Source organism: Lagenorhynchus albirostris, chromosome 2 (assembly GCF_949774975.1).
Source record: "Lagenorhynchus albirostris chromosome 2, mLagAlb1.1, whole genome shotgun sequence".
In the NCBI taxonomy this organism is placed as follows: Eukaryota; Metazoa; Chordata; class Mammalia; order Artiodactyla; family Delphinidae; genus Lagenorhynchus; species Lagenorhynchus albirostris.
Genome location: NC_083096.1, coordinates 157,985,240 through 158,005,840, shown reverse-complemented (window position 1 = coordinate 158,005,840; position 20,601 = coordinate 157,985,240). Strand labels below are relative to the sequence as shown.

At 38.0% G+C, this 20,601-nt stretch overlaps 1 protein-coding gene across 4 annotated transcripts in view; it reads right to left on the bottom strand.

Moving 5' to 3' along the window:
- The window catches only part of KIAA0319L (KIAA0319 like), a 125,597-nt gene that overhangs the window by 32,202 nt on the left and 72,794 nt on the right, over positions 1-20,601 (bottom strand). For all 4 annotated transcript variants that reach the window (XM_060140572.1, XM_060140574.1, XM_060140575.1 and 1 more), the window contains exons 4-7: positions 8,446-8,689; positions 5,454-5,555; positions 3,032-3,129; positions 39-126 (exon numbers count right to left, since the gene is read on the bottom strand). In XM_060140572.1, the coding sequence (XP_059996555.1) occupies positions 39-126; positions 3,032-3,129; positions 5,454-5,555; positions 8,446-8,689 (532 nt within the window). The remainder of the gene's footprint in view (positions 1-38; positions 127-3,031; positions 3,130-5,453; positions 5,556-8,445; positions 8,690-20,601) is intronic.

Genomic DNA, 20,601 nt, shown 5'->3' with positions numbered 1-20,601 from the left:
AGGAGCAGTGGAGACATGGCCAGGGCTGGGTAACATACCTGGTTTCACTGTCACATTCACATAGCCTTCCCCGTGGGCATTTTGACCATCTACAATCACTTTGAATTCATACAGGCCTGGAGTGAGCTGCAGAAGTGAGAGAAGATCTTTTAGACAACCACAAACAGCAGCATAATATTTAAAATAACACATATATCTGAATTTTCCAATGTTGTTTCTTGAATTCTCCTCTTCTTGCACCATTTCCAAAATGGAGAAAGTAAACTAGCTGAAGATATGAAACAATGAATTATAAACTAAAAAACCATAGCTTTTCATGTGAATCTTATTACTAGCTGACTCGGAACAACAGAAGGGATTTCAACATCTCTGTACTCCCATTTTCTTTTCAGAAGAACATTAAGGGCCCAACCATCCTACTTCACAGTTATGAAATTAAAACAATCATCTCTGCAAAGAAAAACATTTTGTAAAAAACACCAAATAGCTCTCAAATATCTGAATATTTCCCCCTCCTGATTTCCACTAACTGTATGAACATTAAAAAAAATCACCCACAATCCCATTGTCCTAACACCCCAACTAATCACATTTTTCTTATTTCCCTCTAATCTTTTACCACATCCAAAAAAAGAGCTATAAACAGTACATCTGTCCAACAAACATGTATTGAGAATCAATTATATATGGTCACTGTCCTAGGCCTGGGGTTTGGAGAGGAATTAGATAAGGTCCCTACCCTTGAGGAGCTCATATTTCAGTGGTATTCAGGGCCTAGCTAAAATCACGATATATTAAACTTTTTATTATTCTTTCTTCCATTCATTTAGCATGAACACTTTCCCCATTAGAACAGTCTCTTAAATAGTCATTTTAATGGCTGCAGAATAGTACAAGAATAAATGTGCCATAATTCACATAAGCATTTCACATTGTTGGATATTTGGGTTGTTTCCAAAATTTTACTATTATAACTAATGCTGTGGTGAACACCTTTCAGGTAAAATGGTTTTTTTCTTTTTTTTGAATTATCTTCTTTGGGTAAACGCTAATTGAATGCATGGAGCATTTTTGACCACTTCCTTCTTCTTGTAATGCTCTCCTTCCTTGGCTTTCACTTTTAGGCCTACTCCTCATTTTCTTCCATTTCCTCTTCCTTCCATACGTTTAATGACAGTGTTCCCCAGCATTCCAATTGCAATCCATTTACTACTTCACTCTACACCCTCTCTGGATGTTTTCATCTATTCATGGCTTCAGTTGTCAACTATTTGATGCTGGTGTACAAATTTATCTCTCCAGCCCGGACTTGCATCCTGATCTCTAGCCCCTTACCCCCAACTACTTATTGATCCCTCCACTCAAATGTTTCACAGGTACCTCAAACTCACTCTGTCCCAACATGAATTAATCATCTGAAAACCTCTTCCAAACCTGCTCCTCTATCTATGTTCCTCATTTCAGTGAAGATCACCACAAATATACCAACATCCAATGAAGTGTCTAAGCCAAAAGGCTAAAATTATCCTGGACTTCTCTTCCTCAACACCTCCACCCAATTAATTGATCACCAAGTTGACCTCCATAATATTTCTCAAATCCACCCACTTCTCTCCATTCACACTGTCATCACCTTAGTTTTTAACCATTCATCATAGCACAGTTGTTAAGAGCATGGGCTTAGAGATGGAAAGTTCCAGTTCAAATCTACCATTTAATAACTTTGTGCACTTTGGCCAAACCACTTTGTTTTTCTAATTTTTATTTTCGTCATTTGTAGAACAAATACTAATATTTACATCTTGGGGTTGTTAGGAAGATTAAATGAAATAACTGCATAAAATAATTTGCACTGTTTCCAGCACATGGTAAGAGCTCAATAGGTGGTTTTTAAGTTTTATTTTATTTATTTAGTTTTTTTTTCACTCAGACTATTATCATCTCACACCTACATTTTTCAACAGATTCCTCCCTGGTCTCCCTAGTCTGAGTCGTATCTCCTCCAACCTGCAGTCAGGGTGATCCTTCTAAACTGAAAATCTGAACATGTCATTCTCCTGCTTAAAACCTTTCCAAGGCACCATGTTCCCTCTGGATAAGAGCCCAAGGCCTCACTCTGGCACACAAGGCTCTGGGCCACCTGGCACCTGCATCTCTCCAACTTACTTGTGCCACTGTTCCTCTCATACCATGGGGTCCCGTCAGGATGAACCACGTAAAATTCCCTTTTTCCCACATTTCTCTCTATTATTTGGCCCAGTGGACATATTGCTTCCTCTGCTTGGGGTATTACCACTCCACCCTTTACCCAGTAAGCCAGTCACCTTTCATGACCCAACTAGGCCAACTCTAAAACATCTACTCTAACTCCCCAGGGCTTCAATACCCCATGCACTGACCTAGTGGACTCCTGTTATAATTACCTGCTTCTGGTCAGTAGCACCTACTAGACTGTATTTTCCTTAAATGTTAATATTATGATTAATTCACTAGTAAATCCCCAATACCTGCCACATAACTAGTGTACAATGAACAGTTGTTGAAAGAAAGAGAGGAAAGAAAGGAAGGAAGGATGGAAGGAAGGAAGGACGGCAGGGAGGGAGGAAGGAAGAAAGAAAGAAAGAAGGAAGGAAGGAAAAAGCAATTGCTTGGCCAAAGAATATGAACATTTTTATGGCTCTTAATAACTACACTGAATCCCAAAAAAAGACTGAGCCAATTTACACAGTCATGTGGCCACAAATAACCTAGCTTATCTCCCAAATTCTAAAATCCTTATGTTACCCTTAAAAGCTGTTTAGTGTGTATTTTCAGCTATCACCACTATGCTTATACAATATTCTCACCATAAATGAAAATTTGAGAATCATACACTAACAAATACTGGATGTCAGCCAGCCAGACTTTTGGAGGATTCGCTTCTGAAAGACTGTTCCTAAGTTAAGTGTGGACAGAAAATTCTATATTATACATGTTAGAAAATGGTCAACACCTCTACCCCATCCCTGCAAATGACAGGAAGCAAATTCACCTTGGATAGTTTGAGGATCTGGGAATGTTTCCCTTCCATTTCTCCACTGTAGTCTTTAGGATGAGTAATCAGCTGCCAGTCGTAGGTGTAGGTTTCTCCTATAGAAGGGCAGTTACAAAAATCATGAAAACACACACCTACACACAAAGAGGGCAACCACATAGCCTGTGAATAACAAAATTTTTCTCAATCTTGACAAGACCTTAGTTTTCAAGATTTTACCCCAAAGCCAAAGGGAAACTAAACATTCTGTTGAAAGAAAAGGTGGATTCTGCTGACTCAACTATACTTAGGGCTTCTTCCAAGTCTCTCCCAACAATGCTCATTCCTGCCCCATACCCACGCTGCTTTGGGCCAATCCTCCCCTAAAATACCAGGTTGCTCATGGTATGGCATCCCAGTGAAAATACATGCCCTACAAACCACTATGGATGAACTCACTGGGAATAAAGGCCATTTTCTTGCAAAACTTCTTTTGCAACAAAGAACAGCAATGACTTCTAAATAACATGGTTCAAAAATACCTTTTTAAAGAGTGCTAACAATACTCATCTCACTGAGGTCATCACACCCTGGTGAGTTAAAAGAGCTACTTCATTCCTGCTGAGCTAATAAATAACACACTGCAGAAGGTGGTAGGGGATGGCCCATTTAAAACAGGCCCCACTGAAATTAATTAAGATCAAATGAAGCATTAAATGGTCCTCAGTTGTAGCTCAGACTGTATCACTGGGTAGCGTGAGGACAGAATCCTGTTATCTAAATGGAATCCCTCCCCAGTTAAAGTTGTCTTAAATATTTTTTGGAACAAGATGCATTTATGGCTAGGAATGGGTGGGATTCAGTAGGAAGGTTTCATTTAATTTACTACCCAAAAAGGGAAAAATAAAAGGGAAAAAAAAAGAAGTCTCAAATGCTTACAGAGAATGGTCACCTTTTTCTTACTTCATGAGTTCAAAAGTTAACACACAGAACTTAATTCCAAACAGTCTTAAGACTAGATTTTACTTTATAAGCCTGAGATACAAGATCTATTACTCTTCCTTCCTCCAGAGAATACTAGCTTTGTTTTGGCCAGTTGTCAGCCCCAGGCAGCTCTCATAAACGTATCTGTAGAAGTTAGGTTACGTGAGGAGCAGGAAAGAAGAAGGAGAAGTAGGACTGGTGCTAAGACATGACATTTCTTGAACTGTAGTTAGAAATTTTTTTTCCCCACACAGAAAACAGACTCACACTAGCTTGGGAATTGACAATTTTATAACATCTAAGGCTAGCAACACAAATTTCAACAAATGACAATACTCTTAGAACAGAAAAGCTCAGGGGACGAATTATGCCTTACAGACAGGAATTTGCCTAAGGGTAGGAACAACTGAGTACAGGTCTGTTAGACAGAATGATGGTTTTAATGATTTAGGGCAGTGGTTTTCAAATCATGCCTCTGAACCCTAGAGGGATCCTGAGAGGTGCTGCAGGGGCTGCCATAGGAGATGAGAGGAATGAAGAACAGGCAGAGCTGGTCCTGCCTCATCGTCCCCAACCTTTGAAAGTTTGAAACCATCCATCTCATGTATCTGATTAAGACTGAAGAAACTGGGGAGCGGAGAGTTGAAAGAATCTGTTTTTGAACTGATGTGTTTTGGAATACTGATATACAAGGTGATATCAACTCACAGAAATGTATATGCAAATAGGGGTTAGAAAAGAAAATACATCAACATATGCTTCACTTCATGTCACAGATAATCTTAAGAGAATACGTGTTTATAAGTCAAACTTTGGTATATTAACATGTACTCCAAAGGTTAAAAGGATGCGCATATTACAAAAGTTTTCTTAAGTAATAAATTAATCATCCCCTAATTTATATATTTTATAAATTTGAATATTGTATATTACATTGGGCTTATCTTTTTTTTTACATGACAAATCTATATTAGTAGTAGTCTTGAATAACTTCTCTACAAGTTCTATATCTGCTACTTACTAGTTGTTTGGCCAAAATAAACAGGTTAACCTGAGTCCCAGTTTTAAATGGGCATAATAAAATCTACATTTAATGAGCATCAGCTATGTGCTAGGCACTGAGGTATATAGGTACGTTATACCATTTCATTTTGCTCTTAAAGTAACCTTATGAAGTAGGAATTATTATCCTCATTTTACTGAGAAAGAAATGGAAACTTAGAGAAGTTAAATAATTTGCTTAAAATCATTCAGCTAATGACTGACTGAGCTCAGATTTGAACCCAGCCTTGACATCAAAGCCCATGATCTCAAACATTATATTGCCTCTCATATCACATAAATATTTGTGCATGTTCAAGCTATATCTTATTCTCATAGGACTTTTACAGACAGTAAATGTATGTAGATTCCATTATGAATTAAAACATTAACCAAATATAAGTGGATGTTTTACCTGCATCTGGCTCTTGGAGAACATATGCATTTAACTGAACTTCATTCTTAGGCAAAGTAATCTGGACACTGTTTCCAGCAGATACCACCAGTTCCTTTATAACTGGAAGTGAAGAAAACACACAAGAGATAAGAAATTAGATCCAGACTATCTCATTTCTCTCCTTCCTTTTATGGCCAAATTTCTTCTATAAACAATATTCAGCTACTGCCTTCATTTCCTCATTATTTACCCACTCTCTAATCCCCTGAAACGTGACTGTGCCCCCACTTTTCCACCGAAAAGGATCCCTAGAGGTCATCAACAAACTGCTTCTTAGCAAATCTAATAGCTGTTTCTCAACCCTCATCCTTCACCTCTGTGGTATCTAATACTGCTGACTGCCTCCATCTTAAAACTCATGGTTATCATGACACCATATTATTCCACTTTCTTCCTTTCCCTCTGAGTTTTTCTCCACTGTATTTTAACTATGATCTTTCCCTAAGCCCTCTTTATATAGTACTTTCCACAGAATTCAATAAACAGAGTTCAACTCTGTTTCAAGGATCATCTTTATGCTGATACATAACTTTCTAATAAAATATATATATAAAGTTCCTAGAGGAAAAGGCAAGTGTTGGCCGCAAGGCCAGCCTTAATTTTCTTTCCATTTCAATTGATACAGCCATAGACTTAGATAATTCCAAGAATCTTAACTGGTCTTCCCTCTGCTAGCTCTCCCCATTCTAATCCATTCTGTCTCCCTAAAACACCCATCACCATGAATTTTTCTAAAATACTCACCCACCATGATAGTCTCCTACTTAAGACCCCCACTCCCACACCATGTTTCAGTCCAAATTCCTAACCTGGCATCAGAGATCCATCATCATCTGATCACATCATCTCACCCTTCCACCTGATTCTGCCTCTAGTTTTACTCATTTTCCCTCTTGTGCTCCATAGAAGTCTACTCTTGGGGACTTTGCTAAAGCTTTTTTCTTCAATTGGGGTGTGTGCTTACTTTATTATAAATACAGTACTTTGTTTCTAGCTTAAAAGCCAGGCTTCTCTCCAAAAAATCTTCCCAGACCACTTCAGTTCGAACTGATCTACTTCCTGAACTACTTTAGCATTTTTGGAACATCCATCAGCTAATAGCTAGATACTATATTTCTGCTTTTCACCAGCTATTCCATACATGTCAAAGCTTCTCAACTATGGCACAACCAATTCTTTGGACCAATTCTCTGCACCACGACATTCTGGACCAATTCTTTGTGCGTGTTGGGGTTGGGATGGGGGGAGATTGTCCTGTGCACTGTAAGATGTTTAGTAGTATCCCTAGTCTCTCTACCCACTAGATGTCAGTAGCACCCCTCCTCCACGGTTGTAACAACGAAAAATGTTTACAGGCTGTTGAGAACCACTGATTATATAAATCTTATTTCTCTAACAATAATTGTTCACTTGGTATGAGACCTAGGAACTAGAGAGCTTAAAGCAAACAACTGGCTGGTTCACCCATATTCCAAGACTGGAAGGTGAAAAGGGTTTCCTAGACAAATATGAAATTTGAGATTTATCTGTCTGCTTGGGAACACTGCACTTGGGGAGAAATGAAACCATCCATTATGGAAGCTTCAGCATTTAGACACTCCAGCAGGTGGAATAAGAATTGCTGCAGTAACTTTCAAAAAAAAGAAAAGAAAGAAAGAAGGAAATCACTATACTTAGAGAAAGTATAATGGTCAAAAATACAGCGCAGGGCTTCCCTGGTGGCGCAGTGGTCAAGAATCCGCCTGCCAATGCAGGGGACACGGGTTTGAGCCCTGGTCCGGGAAGATCCCACATGCCACGGAGCAACTAAGCCCGTGCACCACAACTACTGAGCCTGAGCTCTAGAGCCCGCGAGCCACAACAACTGAGCCTGCGTGCCACAACTACTGAAGTCTGTGTGCCTAGAGCCTGTGCTCTTCAACGAGAAGCCACTGCAATGAGAAGCCTGCGCACCACAATGAAGAGTAGCCCCCGCTCACCGCAACTAGAGAAAGCCCGCATGCAGCAACAAAGACCCAACACAGCCAAAAATAAATAAATAAATTTATTTAAAAAAATTATATATATACAGCATAGCCCAAAACTTTCACAATTACGCCAAAAATTACAACCATTCTGCCTGAATACAAAAATTACTTTAGTGTCTCAGGACTGAAACACTAAAATTTTATGTTATATTACCACTGAAGGAAACCTTAGGAAATTAAAAATTGGCAAAAATTCGTTTTCACTGGCTTTGCTTCACCCTGTTGACTTTTTCAGGGGATAAAGATCAACTTAGTTCCCTTGATTAAGCATTTCCTCCTAATACCTTACAACAGAACTTATGAAGCAGACTTGTTGTTAAGGCAACACTCTGTATAAATCTCCTTCCTATGAGTTGCTTTAAAAATAAAAATGCAAAAAATAATAATAATAAAAAAAATAAAGATGCAGAATTCCCTGGCATTCCAGTGGTTAGGACTCGGTGCTTTCATTGCTGTGGCCCCAGTTTGATCCCTGGCCAAGGAACTAAGATCCCATAAGCCACATGGCACGGCCTAAATAAATAAACATTTAAAAAATAAAAATAAAGATGCTATCGAAATCACAGACACAAATATCTGACCCACAACCACCCATTCAGAAGGCAAACAGTTATACAGATCCGACTCTTTCTTCCCAGTGGCCTCTGCTTGCTTGGCTCCTTGAACATTACTTAATTGAATCTAGGTACAGTGGAATTTGGCTCTGGAAAGAGCCTCAAAATACCCATAGGCTGGAGCTTATTGAAAAAAGGATTGAGAGACCAAGTCCTATGATTACAGGGACATTAACAGGATTATTATTTTTTTAACCTACAGTATTTAAAAGTCATGCCTCCCTCCTTTCTTTCCACGAACAGGGAACACTTTGATCAAAATCTCTATTTCCCCATCCTATCTCCAAGGACAGAAGAAAAGGGCCTCACCTGGGTATGGTGCTGAGGTGCTCTGGAAAGAGGCCTGAGGGGTAGGGGTGGCATAACTGTAGGAAGGAGCCACTGGCAGAGGGGTAGCAATCAGGATTTTCCCAGGGATTGTTACTTGCTGAATGCTAGGAGTAGCACCCGGGTCCTCTGATGCCTCAGGTTGAACTGATACATTTGACCAACCAGGAATCTTCGCAGTCAGATCTGTGGTTAAGGGATTAGAAATTGTATCTGTGTTGTGGACCTAGAGAAATGCAAAAATTCATTTGAATAGGCAAAAGTTATACAGCCAGTTTTTTAGGTCATGTCTCATGAAATAACTGCATGTTAAATTTTTTTTTGAAAAATGCAAAACTGTCAAAAATATTAAAGAAACTAATCTTATCACCCAAAGTGGTGTTAAAATGTTGATATAAATCTTCCCAGTATTTTTTTTCTATGCGAAGAGTTTTGCTCAAAACAAAGTAGTAATAATTACACTATGTATACTTTTACCTTCTTTTCTTACTTAATATTTATATTCAATCTTTTTACAAATATGTATTAAGCAACTATTATAAAACAGGCCTGTGGATCCAAAAACATAATCACTGTGCTCAACAAGCACACAATCTAGTGGGGAAGAAAGGACTAGAAACGTAATAAGCCAAAATGGTAAATATACCTATAAGAGCCATGACTGAAGCAAAGAAACATAATTGGAGTACTTCTCTTTCTTGGAGAGAGGAAGCATGTGAAGAAGGATAGTTTAAATGAGTAAATAAAGACCTTCTGGAGGTGGAGAGTCCTGAGATGCATTTTAAAGGGTAAACTAGGGAAGAGGCTGAGGGAAGAGATGAGTATAAGCACAAGAAATGAGATTAACATGGCTAGTGTTGGGAAATGAGTCATAAGCAAAGTGAGAGGAAGGGAGTAATAGAAGATGAGCTGGGAAGACAGTGAGGGGTCAGACTAAAGAAGACATTAGATGCTACTTTAAGAAGCCAGGTGATGATGACAATTAAAGGGTTATATACAGGGAAGTGACAAGGTAGGTCAGTTTTTGTTTTAAATGAATCATTCAGGTTGTTGCACAGTGTATGGGTTTGAAGGAGTGAGACAACAGCAGGAATACCCTTTAGGAGGTTACTGCATTCATCCAAATGAGAAATGATGAGTGGTTAAACAGGGTGGTTGTATGGATTTTTTTAAATCAACTAATTGAAGTATAATACACAAAATAAACTGCACACATTTAAAGTGTATAGGTCAATGAGTTTTGACAAGTGTATACACCCATGTAACCACAATCGAGAGAGAATATTTCTATCAGCCACAAAAATTGGTTCATGCCATAGACTAATTTCCAGTAATGAAATTATTAAATCAGTAATTTAAAAAACTCCCAGTGAACAAAAGTCCAGGACCAGACAGTTTCACAGGTGAATTCTACAAAACATTTAAAGAAGAAGTAACATGTATCCTTCTCAAAATATTCCCAAAAATTGAAGAGAAAGGAACATTTTTGAACTCATTCTAGAAGGCCAGTGTCAGCCTGATATCAAAAACAGACAAAGCCACCACACAAAAAAAGAAAATTACAGACCAATATCACTGATGAACATAGATGCAAAAATTCTCAACAAAGTACTAGCGTACCAAATTCAACATTACATGAAAAGGATCATACACCATGAGCAAGTGGGATTTATCCCACAATGCAAAGATGATTCAATATCCACAAACCAATCAATGTGATATACCACATTAACAAACTGAAGACTAAAAATCATATGATCTCTCAATAGATGCAGAAAAAGCTTCTGACAAAAATTCAACATCCATTTATGACAAAAACTCTCTAAAACTGGCTATAGACAGAACATACCTCAACATAGTAAAGGCCATATATAACAAACCCACAGCCAACATCATACTCAACAAAAGACAAGGGTGCCCACTCACACTACTTTTATTCAACATAGCACTGGAAGTCCTAGCCACAGCAATCTGACAACAAAAGGAAATCAAAGGAATCCAAACTGGAAAAGAAGTAAAACTGTCACTGTTTGCAGATGATATGACACTATACATAGAAAATCCTAAAGATGCTACCAAAAAACTATTAGAACTAATAAATGAATTCAGTAAAGTTGCAGGATTCAAAATTAATATAGAGAAATCTGGTGCATTTCTATACACTCATAATGATCTATCAGAAAGATAAATTAAGGAAACAATCTCATTTACAATTGCATCAAAAATAATGTAATACCTAGGAATAAATATAACCAAAGAAGTAAAAGACTTATACTCTGAAAACTGTAAGACATTGACGAAAGAGAAAAGGGAGCCCTCGTACACTGTTGGTGGGAAGGTAAACTGGGGCTACCACTGTATAAAACAGTATGGAGGTTTCTCAAAGAACTAAAAATAGAATTTCCATACCCAGCAATTCCACTCCTGGGTATATATCCATAAAAACAAAAACAAATTTGAAATGTTCAATGCAGCATTATTTACAATGGCCAAGACATGGAAGCAAGCGTCCATCAACAGATGAACAGATAAAGAAGATGCGGTATATATATACAATGGAATACTACTCAGCCATAAAAAAGAATGAAATTTTGCCATCTGCAACAACATGGACAGACTTGGACGGTATTATGCTAAGTGAAATAAGTCAGACAGAGAAAGGCAAATATTGTATGATATCACTTATAAGTTTATGTGGAATCTAAAAAATAAAACAAACTAGTGAATATAACAAAAAATAAAGTCTCATAGATATAGAGAACAAACTAGTGGTTACCAGTGGGGAGAGGGAATGGGGGAGGAGCAAGATAGGGGTAGGGGATAAAGAGGTTCAAAATTCTATGTATTCTATGTATAAAATAAATAAGCTACAAGGATATATTGTACAACACAGGGAATATAGTCAATATTTTATAATAACTATAAATGGAGTATAACCTTTAAAAATTGTGAATCACCTGAAATTTATACAATACTGTACATCAACTATACCTCAATAATAAATAAATATTATGAGGATAAAAAAAAGACATTGATAGGAATTCCCTGGCGATTCAGTGGTTAAGATTCTGCACTTCCAGTGTAGGGGGCGTGGGTTCGATCCCTGATCAGGCAACTAAGATCCCACATGCAGCATGGTGTGGCCAAAAAAAAAAAAAAAAGACATTGATGAAAGAAACTGAAGATGACAAACAAATGTAAAGATATCCCATGCTCATGGACTGGAAGAATTAATATTGTTAAAATAACCATACTACCCAGAACAATCTACAGATTCAATGCAATCCTTATCAAAAACAGAACAAAACAAAAAACATTCATTTTTCATAGAACTAGAACAAATAATTCTAGTATTTGTACAGAAACACAAAGACCCTGGATAGCCAAAGCAATTTTGAGAAAGAAGAACAAAGCTGGAGGTATCATGCTCCCTGACTTAAAACTATACCACAAAGCTACAATAATCAAAACAATATGGTACTGGTGCAAAAACAGATACACAGATCAATGGAACAGAACAGAGAGCCCAGAAAAAAGCCCATGCTTATATGATCAATTAATCTACAACAAAGGAGGCAAGAATATACAATGGGGAAAAGACAGCCTTTTCAATAAATGGTGTTGGGAGAACTGGACAGCTAAACACAAAAGAATGAAACTGGACTACTTAATCACACCACATATAAAATTAAACTCAAAATGGATTAAAGACTTAAATGTAATACCTGAAACCATAAAACTCCCTGAAGAAAACACAGGCAGTCAGCTATCTGACCTCAGTCTTTTTTTTTTTTTAATTGGGGTATAGTTGGTTTACAATGTTGTGTAAGTTTCTGCTGTACAACAAAGTGAATCAGAGATATATATATATATATATATATATATATATATATATATATATATCTCCTCCCTCTTGGACTTTCCTCCCATCCCCTCATCCCACTCATCTAGGTCACCACAGAGCACTGAGCTGAGCTCTCTGTGCTATACAGCAGGTTCCAATAGCTATCTATTTTACACATGGTAGTGTATATATTGACATCAGTCTTAACATAATATTAATATTGATTTTTTTTTTGGATATGTCTCCTCAGGCAAGGGAAACAAAAGCAAAAATAAACAAATAGGACGACATCAAACTAAAAAGCTTTTGCACAGTAAAGGAAACTATCAACAAAATGAAAAGGCAGCCTACTGAATGGTAGAAAATATTTGCAAATGATATATCTGATAAGGGGTTTACTACCCAAAATATACAAAGAACTCATACAACTCAATATAGAAAAAAAATCCAATTAAAAAGTGTACAGGGGGCTTCCCTGGTGGTGCAGTGGTTGGGGGTCCGCCTGCCGATGTAGGGGACGTGGGTTCGTGCCCCGGTCCGGGAGGATACCACATGCCGTGGAGCGGCTGGGCCCGTGAGCCACGGTCGCTGAGACTGCGCGTCCAGAGCCTGTGCTCTGCGGCGGGAAGGGCCACGGCAGGGAGAGGCCCGCGTACCGCAAAAAAAAAAAAAAAAAGTGGACAGGGCTTCCCTGGTGGTGCAGTGGTTGAGAGTCCACCTGCCGATGCAGGGGACACGGGTTCGTGCCCTGGTCCGGGAGGATCCCATGTGCCGCGGAGCGGCTGGGCCCGTGAGCCATGGCCGCTGAGCCTGTGCGTCTGGAGCCTGTGCTCCGCAACGGGAGAGGCTGCAACAGTGAGAGGCCCGCGTACCGCAAAAAAAAAAAAAAAAAAAAAATGTACAGAGGACATGAATAGACATTTTTTCCAAAAAAGACATACAGATGGCCAACAGACACATGAAAAGAGGCTCAACATCACTAATCATCAGAGAAATGCAAATCAAACTGCAATGAGATACCACCTCACAACTGTCAGAATGGCTATCATCAAAAAGACAACAAATAGCAGGTGTTGGTGAGGATGTGGAGAAAAGAGAATCTTTGTGCACTGTTGGTGGAATTGTAAATTGGTGCAGCCACTACGAAAACCAGTATGGAGGTTCCTCAAAAAATTGAAAATAGAACTGCCATATAATCCAGGAATTTCATTTCTGTGTATTTACCCAAAGAAAATTAAAACACTAATTTGTGCCAACAAACACATGAAAGGATGCTCAACATCATTAATCATTAGAGAAATGCAGATCAAAACTACAATGAGGTATCACCTCACACCGGTCAGAATGGCCATCATCAAAAAATCTACAAACAATAAATGCTGGAGAGGGTATGGAGAAAAGGGAACCCTCTTGCACTCTTGGAGGGAATGTAAATTGATACAGCCACTATGGAGAACAGTACGGAGGTTCCTTAAAAAACTAAAAACAGAACTACCATACGACCCAGCAATCCCACTACTGGGCATATACCCTGAGAAAACCATAATTCAAAAAGAGTCATGTACCACAATGTTCATTGCAGCTCTATTTACAATAGCCAGGACATGGAAGCAACCTAAGTATCCAACGACAGATGAATGGATAAAGAAGATGTGGCACATATATACAATGGAATATTACTCAGCCATAAAAAGAAACGAAATTGAGTTATTTGTAGTGAGGTGGATGGACCCAGAGACTGTCATACAGAGTGAAGTAAGTCAGAAAGAGAAAAACAAATACCAAATGCTAACACATACATATAGAATCTGAAAAAAAAAAAAAAGGTTCTGAAGAACCTAGGTGCAGGACAGGAATAAAGATGCAGACGTAGAGAACGGACTTGAGGACACAGGGAGGGGAAAGGGTAAGTTGGGACGAAGTGAGAGAGTGGCATGGACATGTATACACTACCAAATGTAAAATAGATAGCTAGTGGGAAGCAGCCGCATAGCACAGGGAGATCAGCTCCATGCTTTGTGTCCACCTAGAGGGGTGGGATAGGGAGGGTGGGAGGGAGACGCAAGAGGGAGGAGATATGGGGATATATGTATACATATAGCTGATTCACTTTGTTATACAGCAACAACTAACACAACATTGTAAAGCAATTATATTCCAATAAAGATGTTAAAAAAACCCCACTAATTTGAAAAGACATATGCAACCAATGTTCACAGCAGCATTCCTTACAATAGCCAAGTTATGATAGCAACCTAAATGTTCATTGATAGATGAATGAATGAATGAAGAAGTGGTATTATATATACAACGAAATATTACTCGGCCATAAAAAATGACATCTTGCCATTTGTGATAACATGGATACATCTAGAGGGTATTACACTAAGTGAAATACATCAGACAGAGAAAGGTAAGTATCATGTGACCTCATTTATATGTGGAATCTAAAAAACAAACAGATAAACAAACAAAACAAAGACTCACAGATACAGAGAACAAACATATGGTTGCCAGAGGGAAGTGGGTTGAGGGGTGGGGGTGAAAAGGGTGAAAGGGATCAAGAGGTACAAACCTCCAGTTATAAAATAAATAAGCCATGGGGATGTAATATAAAGCATAAGGAATATGATCAATACTATTGTAATAACTTTGTATGGGGACAGTCTGTCACTAGACATATCGTTTCATAAAGCATGCAAATGTCAAATCACTATGTAATACACCCAAAACTAACATAATACTGTATGTCAACTATATTAAAAAAAACAGTTGGTTCATGCCCCTTTGCAGTAAATTCCTGCCTCCAGCCCCAGGCCCAGACAACCACTGATTTGTTTTCTGTCACCATTAGTTAGTTTGGGCATTTTTTGTACTTCATATAAAATGAATCATATACAAACTATTTTTGTTTCTGGCTGCTTTCACTCAACATAACATTTTTAAGATTCATATCAGTATATCAATAGTTCACTCCTTGTTATTACCGAGTAGTATACCATTATAGAGATATACCAAAATTTCTTTATCCATTCATCTACTGATGGAGATTTGTTTTCAGTTCTCAGCTCTTATAAATAAAGCTGCTATAAATGTTAGAATACAAAATGTTTCTGTAAACATATTTTAATTTATCTTGGGTAAATTCTTAGAAATATTTATTGCTAATTACATATATGTTTAACTTTATAAGAATCAGTTAACTATTGTCCAAAGAAGCTGCTGTACCATTTTGTATTTCCACAAGCAATGTATGAGAGCTCCAGTTGTGCCACAAGTTCACCAATACTTAGTATTCTTGGTCTTTTTTCTGTTTTCTTTTTTTTGTCATTCTCATGGTATCTCACTGAGATTTAACTTATACTTTCCTGATGACTAATGAGGTCGAAATTTTTCTCATATGTTTATTGGCCAGATATATATTTTCTTTGAAGTTTATTCAAATCTTTGTCCATTTTTTTACAACTTTATTAAGATATAATTGACATAGTAAACTGAACATATTTAAAGTATACAATTTGATAAAACTTGACATATGTGTACACTTATGAAACCATCACCACAATCAAAACAATAAACATATCCATCACTCCCAAAGATTCCTCATGCTCCACTGTAGTCACTTCTCCCCACTCTCACCTCCAAACAACCGCTGCTCTGTTTCTTGTCACTATAGATTAGTTTCCATTTTCTAGAATTTTTTATAAGTGGAATCACAAAGTACACACTTTTTTTGTTGGTCTGGCTTCTTTCACTCAGCAAAATTATTTTGCTATTAATCTGTTACGGTGTGTACCAACAGTTCTTTCCTTACAATTGCTGAGTAACATTCTACTGAATGCTACAAGTGAATATACAAATATATTTATACAAATAAAATAAACAAATATACAATATATTTGAATATACAAATACATTTATTCGTTCAGCAATGATGGACATTTGAGGTGATTCCAGTTTTTGGCTATGACAAATTGAGCTGCTATAGATATTCCTCTACAAGTCTCTGTATGAACATATCCTTTCATTTCTCTTGATTAAATATCTATAAGTAGAATGCTTGGTCATATGGAAGATGTACCTTTAACTTTTTAAAAAACTGCCAAACAATTTTCCAAAGTTGTGCCATTATATAGTCCCACCACCAGTGTGAGCATTCCAGTTGTTCTATAACCTTGCCAGAATTTGTTATAACTCTTTTTAGCCATTTTAATTTGCATTTTTCTAATGGTGAGTGATGTTGAGCACCTTTTCATGTACTTACTGGACACCTGTATAACTTCTTTGGTAGACTCTCTGTTGAAATCCTTTGTTTCATTATTAATTTTCTAACTGAGTTACAAGAGCTCTTTATATATTCTAGAAACAAGTCCTGTTAGGTATTTAATTTGGAAATACATTTTCCCAGTCTGTTGCTTGCCTTTTCATTTTTCTTAATGGTGTCTTTTAAACAGCAAAAGCTTGTAATTTTGATGAGTTCCAATTTATCAGTTCTTACTTTTATGTTTCATAATGTTAGTGACTTATTTATTTATTTATGTATTTATTGACAAGATCACAAAAATGTGTTCCAGTTTTCTTCTACAAGTTTTATAGTTTTAGCTCTTAAATTTAGGCCTACAATCCATTTTGAGCTAGTTTTTCTGTATTGTATGAGGTAAGGGTCAAGGTTCATGTTTTTCCATATCACAATCCAATTGTTCCAGCACCATTTATTGAAAAGATTATCCTTTCCCACTGAATTGCCTGGATACATCAGCTGGCCATATTTGTGTGTGTCTTTCTCTGGAGTCTATTCTGTTTCACTGGTTTAGTCTACCTTTACACCAATGCCACTGTATTTTTCCTAGCAGGCAAGTAACTTATCTGGATTTAATCTGTAGAGTTTGCTTCCCCTGCAATGTGCAGCAACTGATATCTCTTTGTAATTCTTTTTTTTTGGCAGTACGCAGGCCTCTCACTGCTGTGGCCTCTCCCGTTGCGGGACACAGGCTCCGGACGCGCAGGCTCAGCGGCCATGGCTCACGGGCCCGCGGCATGTGGAATCCTCCCTGACCGGGGCACGAACCCGCATCCCCTGCATTGGCAGGCGGACTCTCAACCACTGCGCCACCAGGGAAGTCCCTCTTTGTAATTCTTGCAGCTACTTTTTTCAGCCTGGTCCCCTGTAGGTTTTCTTGTGAATCTGGTGATTGGCCAAGAATTTGGCCATAGATTATACTCACATTCAGGGCCTGTTCTGACTGAGATTACTCCCTAATTTTTCAGTCTTAGAGTCTGTCCTCTGATACCTCAAGTAAATAAGACATCAGATTTCTGCCACCTGAGTTACACATGGCTGGGTAATGAATTCAGTTAAAAAAAAGCAGCCAACTCACAGAGCTCACCTGGTTTAGGTTCTGTCTTTCAAAGACAGGACTCTGCCTCTCTGATCTCTGTATGCTTTTTCACCAGGCCCTCTGGAATTTCTCCATGTGGGTGTAGTTTAGAGGTTCAGCCAGGGGATTTTAGTGGGGTTTATAGTCAGGTTATGGGTTTCACCTTCTTCTGTGTTGTATTTTTTTAACTTTCAAGATCTCCTCCCCTTATGTTTCCAGGTAATTTTTTTACCCTGAACTCTGTTCTTTGCCACCATAAGAAAGTAAAACTGAGGTTTTCCACTGCCACTTTCCTCTGCTATGGGGGTTGATGAATGCCCTCAGGCAAAAATTTTAAAAAGCTGCAAACTCACAATTCTTATCATTTCCAGTTACTGTTTTTCAAGAGTAAACTCTCCTCTAGCTTCTTTCTGCTTTTGGATACTTTCCACTTTATTTAAATATATTTTTTACATATTTTATAATTATTATCTGTGGGAAGGTTCAAGAGACTGCTTTACTCTCCACCATTACTGGAAATTCCCCCTGTGGGATGGATTTTAAAATATTAAGAATCTAATATTTATGAAGCTGAAATGTATCTTGGGCTTCAGGAAAAAAATCTAAGGTGAATTCCACGTTTCTACAAGGATATTAAAATCATTATTATGATTGGATTCCATATGTTCAAAAAGCTTTAGGAAAGACTGCATATATTAAGTAGAGACATGGAAGATATATTTTTAAAAGACCCAAATAAAGCTTCTGGAGATGAATATTACAGTGTCTAAGGTGAAAAATACACTGTAAGAGATTTAATGGCAAAGTAGACAATGCAGAAGAAAACTCAAAGACATATCAACAGAAACTATTCAAAACAAAACACACAGAGAAAAAAAAAGACTGGAAAGAAATGAACAGAACATCAGCAAATTGTAGAACAAATTCAAGGGGCCAAAATGCTTCTCATTGAGTTCTCAAAGAAAGGAAGCACAGGGACTTCCCTGGTGGCGCAGTGGTTAAGAATCCGCCTGCCAGTGCAGGGGACACGGGTTCAATTCCTGGTCCAGGAAGATCCCACATGCTGTGGAGCAACTAAGCCCATGCACCACAACTACTGAGCCTGCGCTCTAGAGCCCATGAGCCACAACTACCGAGCCCGTGTGCCACAACTACTGAAGTCCATGCGCCTAGAACCTGTGCTCCACAAGAAGAGAAGCCACCACGTTGAGAAGCCCGCGCATTGCAACAGAGTAGCCCCCACTCGCCGCAACTAGATGAAGCCCACACGCGGCAACAAAGACCCAACGCAGCCAAAAGTAAATTAATAAATTAAAAAAAATTCTTTTTAAAAAGGAAGTACAGAAAAATATTTGAAGAAATAATTTCCACATATGATAAAAACTATAAACCCACATTTGAACCCAGATTTTAGAAGTTCAACAAGTTCCAAGTACAAGAAACATAAAGAAAACTACAAGTAGTAATATAATCAAATTTCTTAAAACACTGATAAAGAGAAAATCTTAACAGGAGCAAGAGAAAGAAGACACACTATACATAGAGGAACAAATGTAAAAATTACAGCAGATTTCTCAATAAACACAAGCAAGAAGAGATTGCTATAATATAATATCTTTAAAGTACTGAAAGCAAAAAAAAAAAAAAAGGAACAGAGAACAACAAAAAATAACCCCACAAAAAACCAAAATCCCTGCCAACTTAGATTTACTTAAATAGTGAAAATATTTTTCAAAGACTAAAGTGAAATACTGAATTTTCAGATATACAAAAGTTGAAAGAATTTATTGCCACAAACCTACACTACTTGAAATGATAAGGGAAGTCCTTCAAGACGTAGAAAATTGATACCAGACGGAAACCTGAATCTATACAAAGTAATGAAGAGCACTGGTAGTAATAGTAACTAACTAGGTGTATATTTTTCTTATTTTCAAATCTCTTTAAAAGATAATTGACTGTTTAAAGCAAAAAAAGTAACAATATACTGTGGAGGCTATAGCATATATAGAAGTAAAATGTATGACGACAATAGCACAAAGGCCAGGAAGAGAGAACGGAAGCGTACTGTTGTAGGGTCTTTACACTATACACGAGCTAGTAAAGTATCAGTTGAAGTTAGGCCTTGATAAGCTAAAGATGCATGCTACAAACTTCACAGCAACCAGTAACACGATGTAAAGAATTATAACTATGTATTAATTTCTCTGTTGTTGCTGTAAAAAGTTACCACACACGTTAGCAGCTTAGACCACACAACTTTATCATCTTAGAGTTCTATAAGCGAGAAACCCAACAAATACAGACCTCACCGGGCTATACCAAGTGGCTGGCAGGGATGTGCTCCTTTTCGGAGGCTTTAGGACAGAATCCACTTCCTAGCCTTTTCCGGTTTCCAGAGGCCAGGCACTCTCCTTGGCTCAAGGTCCCTTTCCTCCATCTTCAAAGCAAGTAATGCTACATTTCTCTGTGTCCTCTACACATCTTCCTCTTCTACTTTTAGAAGAAGGACCCTTGTGACTAAAATGGGCCTACTCAGAAAATATGATAATCTCCCTATTTCAGAGTCAGCTGTTTGAAAACCTTAATTCTATCTGCAACCCTAATACCTCTTTGCCATGTAATGTGACATATTCACAGGTTCCTGGGATTAGGAAAGTGACATCCTTGGGGTGAGGGGCGGGGGGTCATTTTTTTGTTTTGTTTTGTTAATTAATTAATTTGGCTGTGTTGGGTCTTCGTGTTGCTGCACACAGGCTTTCTCTAGTTGTGGCGAGCAGGGGCTACTCTTCGTTTTGGTGCATGGGCTTCTCATTGCGGTAGCTTCTCTTGTTGTGGAGCATGGGATCTAGGTGCATGGGCTTCAGTAGTTGTGGCGCGTGGGCTCAGTAGCTGTGGCTCGCGGGCTCTAGAGCA